Source organism: Cetorhinus maximus, chromosome 16 (genome assembly GCF_964194155.1).
Source record: "Cetorhinus maximus chromosome 16, sCetMax3.hap1.1, whole genome shotgun sequence".
Lineage (NCBI taxonomy): Eukaryota > Metazoa > Chordata > Chondrichthyes > Lamniformes > Cetorhinidae > Cetorhinus > Cetorhinus maximus.
In genome coordinates this window covers 59,666,743-59,684,486 of record NC_135894.1, presented here as the reverse complement: position 1 = coordinate 59,684,486, position 17,744 = coordinate 59,666,743, and the positions used below count along the sequence as shown (strand labels likewise).

Below are 17,744 nucleotides of genomic sequence, written 5' to 3'. Positions count from 1 at the left end.
GCGCTTCCTGGCGGATGTCACGCTGGGCGGGCCTTAATTGGCCTGCCCATGTAAAATGGTGGCGCGCCCCCAATTGGGGGCGCCGATCAGAGGTGCACCTCCACGCACCCATTCCTATGGGGGGGAATTTCTGCCCATGAAGATTGGCATAGGTAAATAGTAACTACTTTGCAACATGTGCTACCTAGCTGACACCATCTTCCCTGGCATCTGTTTCCAGGGATACAGGTACTACAGACATCCTATGTACTAGTTACAACCTCCTGCCGAGTACGGTGCTCTTCTCATCACTCTCAGTTCAAACACTCACAAGCCCTTCACAGATCCATAGGGTTCACGTTGACTGCCAGCTCAAAGGACATCACCACTCATTCTCTCACACACACCCTCATCTCCCCTGCCCATCATGTCCTTGTGCCATCCATGGCACCAATCACACTCCACGCATGCCAGGCATCCTTCTCATCTGGCCTGACAGGCATCTTGCTTACACTCTCTCCATCTGTCTCCATGCAGGATAAGCTAGCCCACAACAAGAGAGAGACGTCCCAGACGGGGGAAGTATACCCGACATCAAGGACCTCATGGCCTTTGGAAATAGAGCCATCCAGCTGGCTGGCGAGGATGTGGACCACTCCTGCACAGACGGTGAGGTTGGTGGCACTCAACCAAGTGAGGAACCTGCACTGCAACATCCATCAGACAACCATGCTGTAAGTGAAATGCCCTGTTTTACAGTCCCCTGCCATGCGCTAATTATCTCTCTTTTCTCTCACAGGCACATCTGGGAAGCAGCTGAGGTGGCCACAGGCCAGGTCATCGACTCCAACCCCGAGGACACCTCAGAAGAGGAATCCGCAGGTGCACCAATGGAAGACCCATCACAGCGTTCACCCACATCCTCTGCCAGCACAGAGACACACACCTCGGCGGGACCTAGTTCTAGATTAGCTTCAAAACCACAATCTGGTGTGCATACTGCACTGTCTGATCCACAGCAGATGGAGGCAGGGAAATCCAAGAGTGCTGGCACTTGGAGAACAACTGGAGGCCAGGAATCTGCTGAGTTTCTACCTCAGTTACTGGGGCTGCTGTCATGAGCTATTGATGTATATAATATTTTGGAAAATATTTTTACTTTAAAACAAATGTTTGGTCTGTGGGTATGTCTTAATTGGATTAAAGACAGCGAGTCTAGGTGCTTTAATGTACTAGTTTGATGTGTAAGAGAGATAGTGTGCATTTACATTTTTTTTGAATAGAGCATTCAAGAAATGGGGTGAAAATTGATGCCTTTCTAACAGCTACCAAGCAATATGTTTATATTACTAATGAAACTGGTACAATGAATGGGGTTTCGTTGTTAAAAGGTAAAGTTCAAAGAGGTTGTTGATACAATGAGAATTAACATTCAATGGGGCTGGTAGGTATTACTTCAGTAGTTTTCAGGTGTGCAGGCAGAGGCAATGTAAGGCCAAAAGGCAGCTGCAAGCCTCCACAGTGAAAAGAGCCTCATTTTTAATTCATAAGGTGAAAATGCTTTGCCTGTTGTTTGGTTAAGTCTATGGGTTGCTGTTACCTTAACGGAGATTAGTTTGGGAATTTGTTAAAAGTTATGACAGTAGTAATTTGTAGCCATATGTACATATATTTTAACCTGTGTGAATTAATAAAATGTTTCATTTAGTTTAATGAAAAAGCCTCGAGAACTGATGGTCTGATTCCTGAATTTAAGGTCGCATCTCAAACATAACATTTAAAATTATTGGTTATGACAGTCGTTTAAAGTTTCCCTCTGAGATTTTTAAAATAACTCTGCTTTACCAACTGCATCATTCATAAAAATTGGGGGCTTGTCTGGGATAAATTATATTTCTAATTCCTCGATTGGTTAGGAATTGGTGGATCTTAAGCTTACAAGTACAAGAGGCTCTTTGAATTCAGGAGTTGGTGAGATATTTTAGAAGTGGTGAGACTGCTAGATGGCTTTGGCAATTAATAATACTTACCTGGGAGTAGAAGTGTGAACTCTAATTGGGTTGGAGAAAATAACCAAAAGTAACTTAATAGAGTTGGCACATAAGTTACAATGGGGTTACCCGCAGGAGCTAGGAAATCTGATATAGTTAAAAGTATAGCATAGTATCTAGAGTTGGAAGTGAAACCTGACACTAATGAGTCACAATTGGAGGTAGTGAGACTTCAGTTGCAAATGAAAAAGCTTGAATTAGAAGCAAAGGACATAGAAATGGCATTTAAAAGGAGATTAGAAATTACGAAGATGGAGAAGGACGAAAGAGAAAGAGAAAATGAATTCCAACTGAAAATGCTGGCAGTTAGGAAAGAGACGTCAGGAGGAAAGGTTTATCTCTAGAGTAGAACCCAATAGGGATATGTTTAAATTTGTACAAGCTCTTCCAAAGTCTGAGGAAACAGATATTGAAGCATTCTTTATTTTATTTGAGAAGCTAGCTAAACGGATGAAATGGCCATAGGACAATTGGACATTATTATTACAGTCTAAGTTATTAAATAGAGGTCTTGAGGTATATGCTTTGCTTTCAGAAGAAATGTCGGTGAATTATGATGTGGTAAAAAAAGCTATTTTGAGTGCATATGAATTGGTTCCTGAAGCATACAGGCAGAAATTTAGGAATATGAGAAAACAGCCTAGGAAAACTTATACTGAGTTTGAAAGAGTAAAATAAAGTAATTCTGATCGGTGGATCCAGGTGTTAAAAATAGAGAAAGCCTATGCATCTCTTGGGGGAGTCATTCCTTTGGAAGAATTTAAAGATTCAATCCCTTCAGTAATGAGAACTCGTGTGGAGGATCAGAGGGTTGATTCTGTAAGACAAGCAGCAGATATAGCCGATGATTATGAGTTAGTTCATAGAACTAAGCCTTTTTTCCGTCACCCTTTCAAATTGGAAAAGGCTAAAAAGTGCGAAGGTGAAAGGAAAGCAGGTAGTCTTTTCTCAGAATAAAAAGGAAGGTGCTGAAGGTAGAAGTGCCATTCGGAAATTGAGGTGTTTTCATTGTAATACGGTGGGGCACATGAAGTCAGTGTGTTGGAGGTTGCAAGAAAAATTTGCAGGAATTATTGGGGTACAGAAAAGCTCTGGAAGCAAAAGGACTGTGGGTTCTGAGGTTCAGTGTTTTGTGTACAGGTGAAACAGAGATAATCAGTGAAAGGTAAAGAAGTGGGAATGTGTTCACAGTTTATCCAAGAGAATTCTGAGGAGCAGGTCGCAGAAATGTTTAAAGATTTTGTATGTGATGGGAAAGTCTTTTCATGTGTACAGGGTAGAGTAGGTAAAGATGTTAAAATATTAAGAGACACAGGGGCTAGTCAATCCTTAATGTTGTGGGATAGTGATATTTGTTGTTCAGAGGGAGTGTTGTAAGAGAAGGTAATAATAAGTGGGGTTCATGGAGATGCTAAATCTATTCCATTGTGGAAGGTAAATTTAAAGAGCAGATGGAAGTTGGGTGAAGTCATAGTTGGAGTGGTGGAAAAATTGCCCATTGCAGAGGTTCAATTTATTCTGGGTAATGATATAGCTAGATCACAAATGTGGGTGATACCTATGGTAGTTGAACAGCCTGTAGAAACATTTTCAATGGAAGTGCTACAGAAGGAACACCCTGGGTTGTTTCCTGATTGTGTTATAACAAGATCAAAAGCCCATAGGAAAGAAAAAAGATAAGCAGGCAGTTCAAAGGCAAGAAGAAGGTGTCAAAATCCAGTTAGCTGGCACTGTAATTGATAACATTGTTCAGGAGGAAGGAATGCAGGATAGTTCCGTTGAAGTTTTTAACTCAAAGAGGTTAGTGGAGTTATAGAAAAATGATTTGCAATTAAAACAGTTATATAAAAAAGCTTATTCAGAAACCAAAGCAAAATGTATGTTATTATCTTCGAGGGAATATATTAATGAGAAAATGGCGATTGGATTATGTCTCAGCAAATGAAAGCTGGAGGGAGGTGCATCAGATTGTTATCCCATTAGGTTATAGAAATGAGACTCTGAGGATTGCTCATGAAATTCCAATGGGGGGACATTTAGGAATTAGGAAAACACAGGAAAAGATATAGAGGTTTTTTTTGGGCCAGAATTGCATAGGGATGTATTCAAATTCTGTAGAACCTGTTATACATGTCAAGTAACAGAAAAATCATAAGCAGTGATTAAGCCTGCGCCTTTAATTACAATACCAGCATTTGAAGAACCTTTTACCAGGGTCATGATTGATTGTGTAGGGCCCCTCCCTAAGACTAAAAGTGGAAATCAGTATTTATTAACAATAATGATGTGCCTGCTAGGTTTCCTGAAGCGATACCTTTAATAAATATTACAACTAAGAAGATTGTGGAGGAGTTAATTAAATTTTTCACAAGATATAGTTTACCTAAAGAAATACAATCAGACCAGGGGTCAAATTTCATGTCACAGCTGTTTAAGAAAGTAATGAACAGTTTGGGGATAAAATAGTTTAAATCAACAGCTTATCATCCAGATTCACAAGGAGCTTTGGAATGATGGCGTCAAACTTTAAAAACAATAAGAGAATACTGTCAGGATTATCCACAAGATTGGGATACAGGAATTCCAATTTTGTTATTTGCTATTAGAGACACTCTTAATGCATTAACTGGTTTTAGCACTGTTGAACTAGTTTATGGTCATGAGGAAATTGTGGGTCAAAATTCAGAGACTACTCTCTTGGATTACGTATCAAATTTCAGGGAAAGATTGAATAGAGCATGTGAGCTGGCAAGGGAACATTTAAAGGTCTCACAGCAAGTGATGAAAGTGAAAGCAGATAAGCAGGCTAAAATTTGTAGCTTTGTTTCTGGAGAGAAAGTATTAGTTTTGTTCCCAGTACTAGGAGATTCCTTAAATGCAAGATTTAGTGGATCTTACAGGATTGAAAAGAAATTGAGTGAAGTAAATTATTTAATAAATACTCTAAAAAGAAGAAAGAAGCAGAGGGTATGTCATATAAATATGTTTAAAAAGTACTTTGACAGGGAAGAGGAACAAAAAGAGGTGTTAGTGATGGTGGACGATGAGGAAGAGGTAGAAGACCAGGACTCTGAAATTGATTTTTCTCTAATCCAATTGGATAATGAAGGGTAATTGAAAATTTAAATGCAATATTAAGTTACCTTCCAAGCAAGTGTCAAAGTGATTTGGAAAAGCTATTGCAGTCACCCAAACCTATTTGTGGAAATAAGTTGGGAAAAGCACATTTAGCTTTACATGAGGTATATATAGAAATATCATCTTCAGTGAGGCAACAATCTTATAGCTTAAATCCAGCAAAGTTATCACAAGTACAAAAATAAATTGATTTCATGCTTCAAAATGATAAAACTGAGTCTAGTTGCAGTAACTGGAGTTCGCCTGTTGTACTGGTACCGAAACCAGATGGTGCACAAAGACTGTGTGTGGACTATCGATAAGTGAATGCAATGACAAAAGCAGATTCATTTCCCACACTACGATTGGAGGATTATATAGAGAAAGTGGGACAATCAAAATTTATCACAAAGATTGACTTGCTAAAAGGATATTGGCAGGTATCATTGCCGGAGAGGGCAAAGGAGATGTCAGCTTTCTTAACGCCAAGTGGACTACATCAGTTTAAAATCATGCAATTTAGTATGAAGAATACATCTGTGACATTTCAAAGACTGACAAACAATGTAATTGTGGGTCTAAGCAATTGTGCAGTTTATATTGATGATTTAATTGTTTTCAGTCAGGCATGGGAGGAGCTTTTACAGCATCTGGAAGAATTACTTACTCGACTACAAGAAGCTAATTTGGTGATGAACTTAGCTAAAAGTGAATTTGCAAAAGTGCAAGTTACGTATCTAGGCCATACAATTGGACATGGTAAGGTGGCTCCGAGAGATGCGAAAGTCAAGGCTATGCTAATGCACAAAGGTAGGATGGCAGTTGCCATGGAGACCTTGGTCCAGAACATTGGTACTGCACTGCTGCAAGAGCTGGAATCCATCACTGAGACACTTGCAGGCATCCATCAGTGTCAACGCGAAAGGCGGGTGGGACATCTCAAATTCATTCCAGATGCCCCTTCTCCTCAGGGAGTCAGCCAGGGCCCCTTGGGTGCCCAAAGGAAGGAGGATCATCAGGTGCATATCCTGGGGCCATCCATCCAGATGATTCATGGAGTGTCTGGCCCATCTGAATCCCCTCTTCCTGTGACCCCAGTATCTCCAGCTCTGCAGGCCGAGGAGGGTGACACTGCCACACAGCAGGACCCCAAAAGCAGGCCGGGGCCCTCCAGGTCTTGGCCTTCCAAAGGATGCCCATCGAGATCATCACAGAAAGCAGTCAGCAGGCTGCCTCCACCTCCACTGTGGATGTTGGGGGAGTACTAAGACATAGTGGCAGGGTTAGGAAGGTTAAGAAGATGTCACTCTTTTGGGAGTCAACCAATTAAACTAAATGAACAAAGTAAAGGATAAAACAAACACAGCCCCTAAGTCAGGTCAGCTGTAAAACCAAGGACAAAGTTTAAAGGAAACTTACAAACATCAAACCAAAATGTGATTAAAGGGGTCAATAAAACACCCCAGTCCCCGAGGTGCCCACCGGGCACGGAAGGCCTCGAGGGTGCCAGCAGACACCGCGTGCTCCCTCTCCAGGGACACCCAACTGCGAATGTAGCCGCGGAAGAGGGCCAAACAGTCGGGCGGGATGACTCCCTCGATCGCCCACTGCCTGGACCTGTTAATGGCCAACTTGGCCAGTCCCAGGAGATTAAGAAGATGTAACTCTTTTAGGAGTCAACCAATTAAATGAAATTTAAGAAGATGTAACTCTTTAGAGTTATCAACAGTCACAGACTGTAACTCTTTCGAGTACATTCACAGTTCTTGGTTTCCGGGAGTGGGACATGAACCCACAACCCTCTGATTCAAAGGCGAGGGTGCTATGAACTGAGCCACAGCTGACACCTCTAAAGTTGCACTGCATGGGCACGGGTGTTAATCACTTGTACATAATGTGCACAATTGTAAATAAACGCTCAAGAATGCCTCCTTGTCTATGGCTCCTTGTTATGATGAGCAGTGATTATGTCATTCAGATGTGAAACCTCGGTTCCTGCACAAGAGAAAGGCAAGTGTCTCAGTCCAGGGCCTCTCCCCCATGCTTTGTGCAGCATTCAGAGCAAAGTGATTGTCCGGCTTCACAGTCACTCAACACATTACTGATGTCTGCACCTCAATGGTGCTTGTCATTGTTGCCAGAATGTTGTGGGCAGGCATCACAGAGTTTCATCAGTCTCCCTGTGTGCTCTCAGCACCTTTGAGGTGGGGCTGGCTCCCATCTCTTCAGCATCTGTGACCAGTGACGCTCTGCTCCTGAAGGGGTCAGGTGCTGAACACTGCCTAAGGACCAGATGCTGTTAAAGTATCGCTGCTGCATCTCCATGATATGACTCTGTTCACAGAGCACAAGCGCGTTGCCTTCAGCCAGACAGGCATCAGACCTTCAAAGATTCAATGTGAAGGTTGGATGTGGTGTCTCCTCTCTGCATGTTGTCATCATCATCCTGGAATCTTGTGAGTATTAGGACCCCTGCTACGTCTCCATGACATGAACCTGCTCACAGATGGTATGTGTGCTGCTATCAGCCAGACAGGTGTCAGATGTTCACAGATGCAATGTGAGGATACCAAGAGTGTCCTCAACGCATGTCGTCATCATACTGCGCGAATCTTGCGGCTATTAGGACCTCACGAGCACACCTACCTCATCTGGCCAGTGCGATGGATTCATCGCTGGCACCCTTGCCTTCTAGTACCTCATCACCCTTATCTCTTTCGATGTCCTTCTCATCAGAGAGACGTGCAGCTCTTCCATCTCCTCCTCAGTCAGGTCCTTCCCCCCATTACAGTGCTAGCAAGCGACGATGATGCATTACATCTTCTGGAGGCTGCATTGCAGGGTTCCACCAGACTTGTCAATGCACTGGAATCTCGTTTTCAAGATGACAAAGTCCGGGTTGCAGCATAAGCCTTGCTGTACCATCTCTCTGCTGCAGTCTGAGGCCACTGCAAGAGTGTCATCGGCCATGTCCTCTGTAAGTAGCCCTTGTCCCAGAGGAGCCAGCCCTGCAGCTTCTTTGGACCCTGGAAGATGTCAGGGACTTGAGACCTGCTGAGAATATACAAGTCATGGACACTCCCAGGATATCGTACACAGACCTTCATTATGCATTTGTTGGGGTTGCTGACCAGCTGAACATTCAGCGAGTAGAAGCCCTTGCGGTTCACATACTGGAGTGCTTGTTGCCATAGAGATCTAAACACCATGTGAGTGCAGTCAATCGCACCCTGCACCTGTGGAAAACCAGAGATCGGCGCAAATCCCAGTGCTCTTGCTTCCTGGCTAGCCTAATCCTGGTTGAAATGTACTAAGTTCTGTGTCTTTGCAAAGATGGTGTCCGTGACATCTGGATGCACTTGTGCTTGGAGGCTTGCAAGATCCTGCACAGGTCGCCTGTGGAATCCTGGACGGAGCCACTGGCGTAAAAATTGAGTGCCGCGGTCACTTTCACTGCCACTGGCAGTGGATGACCTCCAAGTTCACTTGGCATCAAATCCTGCAGCAGGTAGCACACATGGGTGACCAGTTCCCTAGATAGTCATAGTCTTTAGCAACACTTGCTCTCGCTCATCTGCAGGATGACAAGCGCCGTCTATAGACCCTGGGTCTAGCAAGGTGCCAATGAGCGACGGCTCATCTGCGTCTAGAGGGCGCCCTGCCGACCCTTCATTTTGAGGGTTGTGCTCCTCCCTTTGCCGAGCCAGGCACCTCCATCACAATCTTCTTCTTCTCTGCTCCCTGGAAGTCATGAGGCACACAGCTAGATCACGAGACTCCATGATCCTAATCTCCTCCTGCAGTATCAAAAAGAAAGGCATAAGGGTTAGTATATGTCTCCTAAGGACCTCTTTTGGTTAAGTCTTCGGCTCTGGCTACATCTCATGGCCCCTTCACACATGACGGAGAGTGCTGGCCACCACTTGGATAGCAAGTGTGTAATGCGCTTTATGGCTGTCCAAAACCCCACCTACCTCCCCCCACTCCACCTGACTGATTGGCGGCAGCTTCGACCACTCGACTGCATGCTGTGCTCTCAGCCCAGGCACAGGCATTCTCCTAACCCGCACTGCAAGGTTGCACTGTTGACTTGAACCATGAGGGTCACTGGTCCAAACTTGAATAAATACTTTGCAAGAACATAAGAACATAAGAAACAAGAGCACGAGTAGGCCATTCGGTCCCTCAAGCCTGCCCCGCCATTCAATAAGATCATGGCTGATCTGCCCCAGACCTCAACTCCTCTTTTGTTCCAGCTCCTCATAGCCCTCAACTCCCCAAGATTTCAAAAATCTATCTACCTCCTCTTTAAACACTTTCAGTGATCTAGCCTCTACAACTGTCTGAGGTAGAGAATTCCAGACATTCACTACCCTCTGAGAGAAGAAATTCCTTCGCATCTCAGTTTTCAATGAGTGTCCCCTTATTCTGCAATTATGTCCCCTAGTTTGAGCTTCCCCCACTAATGGAAACTTCTCAACATCTATCCTGACAAGCCCCTCAGAATCTTGTACGTTTCAATAAAACCACACCTCATTCTTCTAAACTCTAATGTATGAAGGCTTAACATGTTTAGCCGTTCTTGATAAGTCAACCCCTTCATCCCAGGAATCAGTCTAGTGAATCTCTTTTGAAATGCCTCCAATGCCAATATACCCTTTCTTAAACACGGTGACCAAAACTGTACACAGTACTCCAGGTGTGGCCTCACCAACACCCTGTACAGTTGTAGCAAGACTACCCTATTTTTAAACTCCAACCCCCTAGCAATACAGGCCAAAATTCTATTTGCCTTCTTAATCACTTGCTGCACCTGCATGCTAACTTTTTGTGTTTCATGCACAAGAACATCCAGATCCCTCGGTGCTGCACTTTTTTGGAATCTCTCTCCATTTAAATAATAGTCTGCCTTTTGATTTTTCCTACCAAAGTGCATGACCTCACACTTTCCTACATTAAACTCCATCTGCTAAGTTTTTTTCTCACTCATGCAACCTGTTTATATCACCTTGCAGATTCCTTATGTCTTCATCACAATATGCCCTCCCACCTATTTTTGTATCATCAGCAAATTTGGATACATCACACTCTGCCCCCTCCTCCAAATCAATAATATAGACAGTAAATAATTGAGGCCCTAGGACTGATCCTTGTGGCACTCCAATAGTTACATTGTTCCAACATGAAAAAGACCCATTAATCCCGACTCTCTGTCTTTTGTGTATTAAACAATCCTCAATCCATGTTAATACATTACCCCCAATACCGTGAGCTCTTATCTTGTGCAATAACCTTTTATGTGGCACCTTATCGAGTGCCTTCTGGAAATCCAAATACAGTATATCGACCGGTTCACCTTTATCAACACTGCTTGTTATATCCCCAAGGAACTCTAGCAAATTTGTCAAACATGATTTCCCTTTCCCAAAGCCATGTTGACTCGGATTGATTGCGTTAAGCTTTTCTAAATGTCCTGCTATTTCTTCCTTAATAATAGACTCTTAGGCATTTTCCCAATGACAGATGTTAGGCTGACTGGCCTATAGTTTCCTGCTTTTTGTCTCCCTCCTTCTTGAACAGGGGCATCACATTTACCATTTTTTAATCCACTGGGAACCTCCTGGAATCCAGTGAGTTCTGAATATTTCAACCAATGCCTCCACTTTCTCTGCAGCCACTTCCTTTAAAACTCTTGGATGCAGGCCATCAGGTCCTGGTGACTTGTCTGCCTTTAGCCCCATTAGTTTCTCAAATACTTTGTCCCTTGCGATAGAGACTGTTACAAGATCTTTTCTCCCATTAGCTCCTTGCTTATCTGATATCTTTGGAATATTTATGGTGTCCTGCACCGTGAAGATGGATGCAAAATACTGGTTTATTATCTGCCATTTCCCTGTCCCCCATCATCAATTCTCCAGTCGTATCCTTCAAGGGTCCCACGCTCACTTTAGCTACTCTCTTTCTATTTATATAACCCGTAGAAGCTCTTGCTGTTTGTTTTTATATTTCTTGCTAATTTACTTTCATAATCAATTTTCTTCCTCTTTATTAGCTTTTTAGTCATCTGCTGCTGGTTCTTAAAAAATTCCCTCTCCTCTGGCCTACCACTAGTTTCTGCTGCTTTGTATGCCTTAGATTTTGCGTGGATACTCCCCTTGACCACCTTTGTTAACCATAGGTGGTTCATTCCTCTCATTGAGTCCTCCTTTTTGACTGGGTTAAATTTTTGCTGAGCGTTATGAAATATCTGCTTAAATTTCTGCCACTGCTCATCCATTGACTTTCCCCTTAGTCTATTTTCCCAGCCTGCTTTAGACAACTCTTTCTTCATACCGCTGTAATTGCCCTTATTTAAGTTGAGGACAACTGGTTTGAGATCCGAGTTGCTCGCCCTCAAACTGAATTTGAAATTCTACCATGTTGTGATTGCTACCCCCTAGGGGATCCTTAATTATGAGATCTCTTATTAATCCTACTTCATTACACATTACTAGATCTAAAATAGCCAGTTCCTGGATAGGTTCTACAACGTATTGCTCTAAGAAACAATCCATGATGCACTCTACAAATTTGTCTTCCATGTTACCCCTGCCAATCTGATTTGTCCAGTCAATATGCAGTTTGAAATCACCCATGACAATTGTAGCGCACTTCTTACATGCCTCCATTATTTCCCGATTTATACTTTGTCCTACAATGAGACAACTCTTCGAGGGCCTATAGACGACTCCTACCCATGGCTTCCTCCCCTTGCCATTCCTTATTTCTAACCAAACTGACTCCACATCATGATCTATGGCACCTACATCACTATTCACCACCGCACTGATACCTTCCTTTATTAACAAAGCTGCCTAACCTCCTTTTCCTTTTTGCCCCTTTTTCCGGAACGTTGAATACCCTTGAATATTGAGTTCCCAGTCTTGGTCACCCTGCAACCATGTATCTCTAATAGCTATCGAGTCATATTCATTTATTTCTATTTGTGCCGTCAACTCATCTATCCTGTTACAAATGCTGCGTGCATTCAGATAATGAGCCTTAAGCTTTGACTTTTTACCATTATTACTCATTCTGGTTCTAATTTCTGCTGCACTCCCCTTCCTGTCACACCTCGATTATTGTTTGCCTCTTCACTACCCTGCACCTCTACTCTCTCCTTTCTTTTTGATTTTCTAAACTTCCCTTCAATTGTATCCTCTCCCTCATTAATTAGTTTAAAGCCCCAACTACAACCCTAGTTATATGATTGGCCAGGGCCCTGGTCCCAGCATGGTTCAAATGAAGCCCGTCCCAATGGAACAGCTCTCTCCTTCCCCAGCACTGGTGCCAATGCCCCATGAATCGGAACCCATTTCTCCCACACCAATCTTTGAGCCGCGCGTTTACCTCTCTAATTTTATTTACCCCATGCCAATTTGTACGTGGCTTAGGTAGTAATCCAGAGATTATTACCTTTGTGGTTTTGCTTTTTAATTTAGCCCCGAGCTGCTTGTAGTCCCTCAGCAAAACCTCTTTCCAAGTCCTACCTATGTGGGCCATAACAGTTGGATCCTTCCCCTCCCACTCCAAGTTCCTCTCCAGTCCAAAAGAGATGTCCTTAACCTTGGCACCAGTTAAGCAACACAGCCTTCGGGACTCTCTGTTTTAGCTGCAGAGAACAGTATCTATTCCCCTAACTATGCTATCCCCTGTTACTACTACATTTCACATTTCTCCCCTGACTTGAATGGCGCTCTGTACCACAGTGCTGTGGTCAGTTCGCTCAACCTCCCTGCAGTCTGTGCCCTCGTCCACACCAGGAGCAAGAACCTAATACCTTTTGGACAAGGGCACTGGCTGAGGCTCCTCCAAAGCTAAATTCAGGATCCCCATGCCTGCCTCACTCTCAGTCACACCCTCCTGTCCATGGCCACAGACCAAATTTGATAAAATTAATCTAAGGGATGTGACTGCCTCCTGAAACACAGTGTCCAGGCAACTCACCCCCTTCTTGATGTGCCACAGAGTCCACAGCTCAGACTCCAGCTCATTAACTCTGAGCCCAAGTTCCTCGAGCAGCCAACGCTTGCTACAGATGTGGTCACCATGGATCGCACCGGTGTCCACCAGCTCCTACATACAAGGGGCTCTGAGTGCTTCCATCAGTGACTGGTCCATGCCCACCTTTCACAAGGGGATTCTACAACTTGCCCTATCCTCCAATTGTTCTACAGCCCCCTAAAAAGCACATTAATTTGCAGTCTGCGTACGAGGGGTTAAAAGTTCTGGAACATCTGGTGGCACTTTCATGCTTTTGTGTTGCTTGAGTGGGCAGAAGAGCTTCAGGGGCCCAACTCCAAGCATGTCAATGGAGCTATAGCTGCAGAAGAATGTTCACTTTTGACAAGCTTTTCCAAGTGCATGGCCGCTTCCCTCACTGTCTCCTCACTTCCCCACACCTGACATATGCTGTGTACTTCTATCAGCCTGTGCTGCCTTGCCTCCTCCTCTGACCCTACCTGCACTTGAGCCCTTGCCCTAGCACTGCACCAAAAGGTAGCCGGGAGAAAGTGACTTGCCTGTGTACCCCCTGAATGCATGGTGCCTCTCCCTTGATGTCCGAAGCGCGATGCTTGTGAGCACTGCACAAGGCAGTGTGCACTCACCTCCAGGTTCCCCTCAAAATTCAGCTCGCCAGGTGCACGCCTTTTAAAGGCAGACATAAATCACGTCATTCTGAAGTCACACCAACGTGGGCATTAAATTTGAAGTGGGGGGATGATTCCGGCATGTGGGTACAATAATGAGAGCAAATGCATTAAAATTAAGTTCCTGGCATTAGACAGCGGAAAACGCGGTCCACCTCCGACGGATGGAGGGGACAATCGCGTCCTGGATTTATATCGGTGGGAAGTACAAGTATGGCCATTTCACGATATTATCTGCTCATGCCGCCAAACACGCCAGCCGTGGAAAATTCCGGCTTTTGTCATTAATTCCACAGTCTTACGTGCTGCAATAGCAAAAGTGCAACTGGCACAAAGAGACCTTGGAATTGGCAGTGCCAATTTCTTTCTGAGGCCTGAATTGTCCCATTCATCTAGGTTTAGTAAGTGGAGCTGTGTGTGCTAATTTCCTCCAGGAAATTAAGGCCCGGTTTTAACACAAAACCATTTCAGTACAATTCAGTGATACTTGTCCTGAATTTGGTATTTTTCTTTTCTCCGCCCATTTGCAATGGGCGTAACAGATCTTAACTGGTGCTTGGAAGAATATTTTTTGTAAAGTCTACAATGCTGTTTCATCTTGTAAGATTTCCTTTCCACATTTCTGAAATGATCAATAATTTATGAGAAAAAAAATTGGCGATTTTTTTTATCAATAAAGGTATTTTAAAAGCATTTCAGATACAGTAGTTCATAGTTCAGGTGGTATGAAGTCAAAGGAGGCATGTCATGGGTATTGATGCACCCCAGGACATTCTGCTGACCTTGACACACTTTTCTGCCATTGGATTATCGTGTTCCAGGTCTGCAGCAAGACTACCAAAGCAAAATAATGAAATGTAACAAAGTTATGACTAGTGGATGGCAAGTCTAGCACCATCAGTTGTTAGGCCTATTGTTCATTTTGAGCTAGCACTACATATCAGGTATTGACTGCCCATATATAAATTCATAATATGTGTTGATCACAGCCAGAACCTTTCCTATTGAACACCGAGACATGCATGTACACTATTACCATTTTGGTACATTTCCCAAAGTGCAGGAGTCACAACTACTACATGTTCAACATGAAGGGTGGAATCACTGCAGATTTGCACTAAGTGCAGTAGCAGGTGTGAAAAACGACGTTTTACCTGCCGGCTGCAGTGGCAGGTTTTGGCGCTAAATTGTCTGCTTCCCGCCTAATTAATTATGCAGCCACAGGAAACACACCACCTTGCAGGCGGGCAGCCTCTGAATCACCCGTCATGCTGTTACCTCACCGTATCCTCACTCCGGATGCCACATCTAATCTGCAGCCGTGCACACAGTTGTCAATGCTTGCAGCCGAGGACTGCTCCAGTGAAGACATAGCTTTGACAGCCAGGAAGAGTTTAGTGGCCTGTAACTGGAATGCCCTTTGGAGGCCCTCATTGATGTCCTCCAACCCCGCTGTGGCTGCAGGAGGTCCAGCAATCTTGTCACTCCGGCTTGGGAATCAGTGACAGTGGTGGTCTGTGCCAACGCTACACAGAAGAAGTTGGCCATCCAGTGCAGAAAGAGGATGAATGATCTCATCTGTGCTGCTAGGGCAAGGCAACAATCTCATCACTCTAAACTTACACGCTCACAAGGCCATCACACATTTACTCGCATCTCACTCACTGCCAGCTCAAGGGACATCACCACTCACTCTCTCTCACATACACCATCACATCTCCATCTGGCCTCATCTCCTCTGGAGGCTGCCTCCTCAGCCCTCACCATCTTGAGGCCGCTTGCACAGATCAACATGTGCCCCCCGCCCCTCACACACACCCTGGGATACCCCCTTCCCCAGTACAGCCCTAGCCTTGCAGCCTCTTCCCTTGCCTGAGGCCACTTCTCCCCCTTCCCCAAGCGATCATTGAAAAGCCACCCAGGCCTTACAGCTGTTCTGGTAAGTAGAGACCTGCCCATGAGCTCCCCCTGCAAAGCCTGGAACCAATGACTGCAAGTGCTGCTGAAGAAGGCAGGCAAACAAACCTCGAAGTCCCAAGTGAAGTGCAGCTCACCAGGTGCACGTCGCTTATGTAGTTTTGCAACACACTGGCGTGTGCCCGGATGATCCAGTATTGGGGGGATGATTCCAATGAGTGGGGCTTAAAATGAGATGCTAAATTATTGAAATTAGGTAGCTGACATGTGGTGGCAGGAAACACCATTGACAGGTGAAGCGGATGATCGCAAACTGGTTTCACGATGGTGTGAAACCAATTTTTGGCCTTCTTCCCATATTGTTTGCTCACACTTGCCGTGATGCCTGTCGTCAATGGGATTGGACGATTCTGCCTGAAGTTTTTGGAAGATGGGAATATTGCATCTTGATTCCAGCTGAGGAATAGGTATGCATGATGTTCAATGAAAGAGCTATAAGGTTGAATGAAGACTTCAGATGGGAAAATAGCAAATGTGTACCGGTGTTGGGTGAGAACAGAATTGAGTCCATGGTCAAATAATCTTCCAACATGCTAGAGCCAGTATTAACCCTACTTGCCTGGTGGGAGGCGGTTAAATTGCCTGAGTTGCCTACCGATATTGAAATCATTTGCCAGGATCTCACAGTCCATGACTTTTAACCCGCAATAGACAGGGACACATACTCAAAACCATTGGGTCCTTCTTCACAGATATGCATGTTGGAATCCAATGACATCATACCACTTCTGCTTTCCTGCTGGCATGTTTGGGACAGAGGAGAATAAGCTCCAGAAGCGGCCAATAAAGGTGAGTGTTTTTCTTTCCTTTGTGGTGTCAGACAGAGCAGGACCCTGTGGATCACGTGAGTTTCTGCCGATTCTTGCTGACTTCCAACCTGTTGTAGGCAGGAATTGAAACTGGCTGTATGCTAACAAGACCTGGCAGTTAAAGTTCCATAAGCCTGATTTCCAACTCAACTTCTGACCTATCCATACAGATTTAAACTTTGGCCCTTACTGTCTAAACATTAAGCATGCTCACAAGGGTGAGTTACTGGATGGCTGCTCACTTCTGTGCAGTATTTCCAAGCAAGAGTTAGTGCCTTCAGGAGAGGATGGTAAAATTAGGGGGGAACAATTGTTGAAAAAAATGAAAAAATAACCCTAATAACATGAAAACTACCATTTCTCCTGAAAGAACAATTGACTCGGAACACCAGCATTGCTAGCAGGAGATATCTTAATGTTCTGCTAGACATCTTTTTCAACACTTCAGTTTCTGTTTTGACCCAATTAAATACAATGAGAGCTGGCTACCATTGCTTTATTTATGCATCTAATTAATTGTCAACAAATTGTTTAATGACATTATTAGCCTGAGAAGTGACAACCTAAAATTTTATTTGACTTCACTGTAATTTTCAAACCTGTAATCAGTGCAGCCTTTATCATCATTTTTTTCTTATCTGCCTGCTTTAAGCAACAACTTGTATTCAAATAATTGCTACATTCCTATGCAACTGCCAATGGAAGATGTGGCCCTTGTTTTATGTGCACAGCCCGTGTGTATGTGTATACAGGCCTAATTTATTTCCATTTTTACAGACACAATAAAGGAAAGACATAAGACCTATCAATATTGATTCATTAGGGTTGATTCGACAGTCGGGACAAAACAATTGGATTGTGCTTGCATGTGCTAGGACAGTAGCAGCATAACCCTGCCAAATTTTGCTTGGTGAGCTTATTTCCAATCTTCAAAAAGCAGCAGATTGTTATGGACAGGGAGAAATGATAGGGATGGCTCCCCTTTCTTTCACCTCTTGACTGACCAAAGACAGTGGGTGGAATCGTCCCAGATTTGCACTGAGTGTAGCAGGCTGGTAAAACACCGTTTAACCAGCTGGCCGTGATGACGAGTTTTCATGCCTTATCGTCCAAATCCCACC

At 44.0% G+C, this 17,744-nt stretch overlaps 1 protein-coding gene across 1 annotated transcript in view; it reads left to right on the top strand.

The window, feature by feature from the left end:
- The first annotated feature begins 624 nt into the window (after window positions 1-624).
- LOC144691872 (transmembrane protein 47-like) overlaps window positions 625-17,744 on the top strand; it is a 76,022-nt gene continuing 58,902 nt past the window's right edge. The window contains exons 1-2 of the mRNA XM_078560449.1: window positions 625-653; window positions 779-861. Coding sequence (XP_078416575.1) covers window positions 625-653; window positions 779-861 — 112 coding nt within the window. The remainder of the gene's footprint in view (window positions 654-778; window positions 862-17,744) is intronic.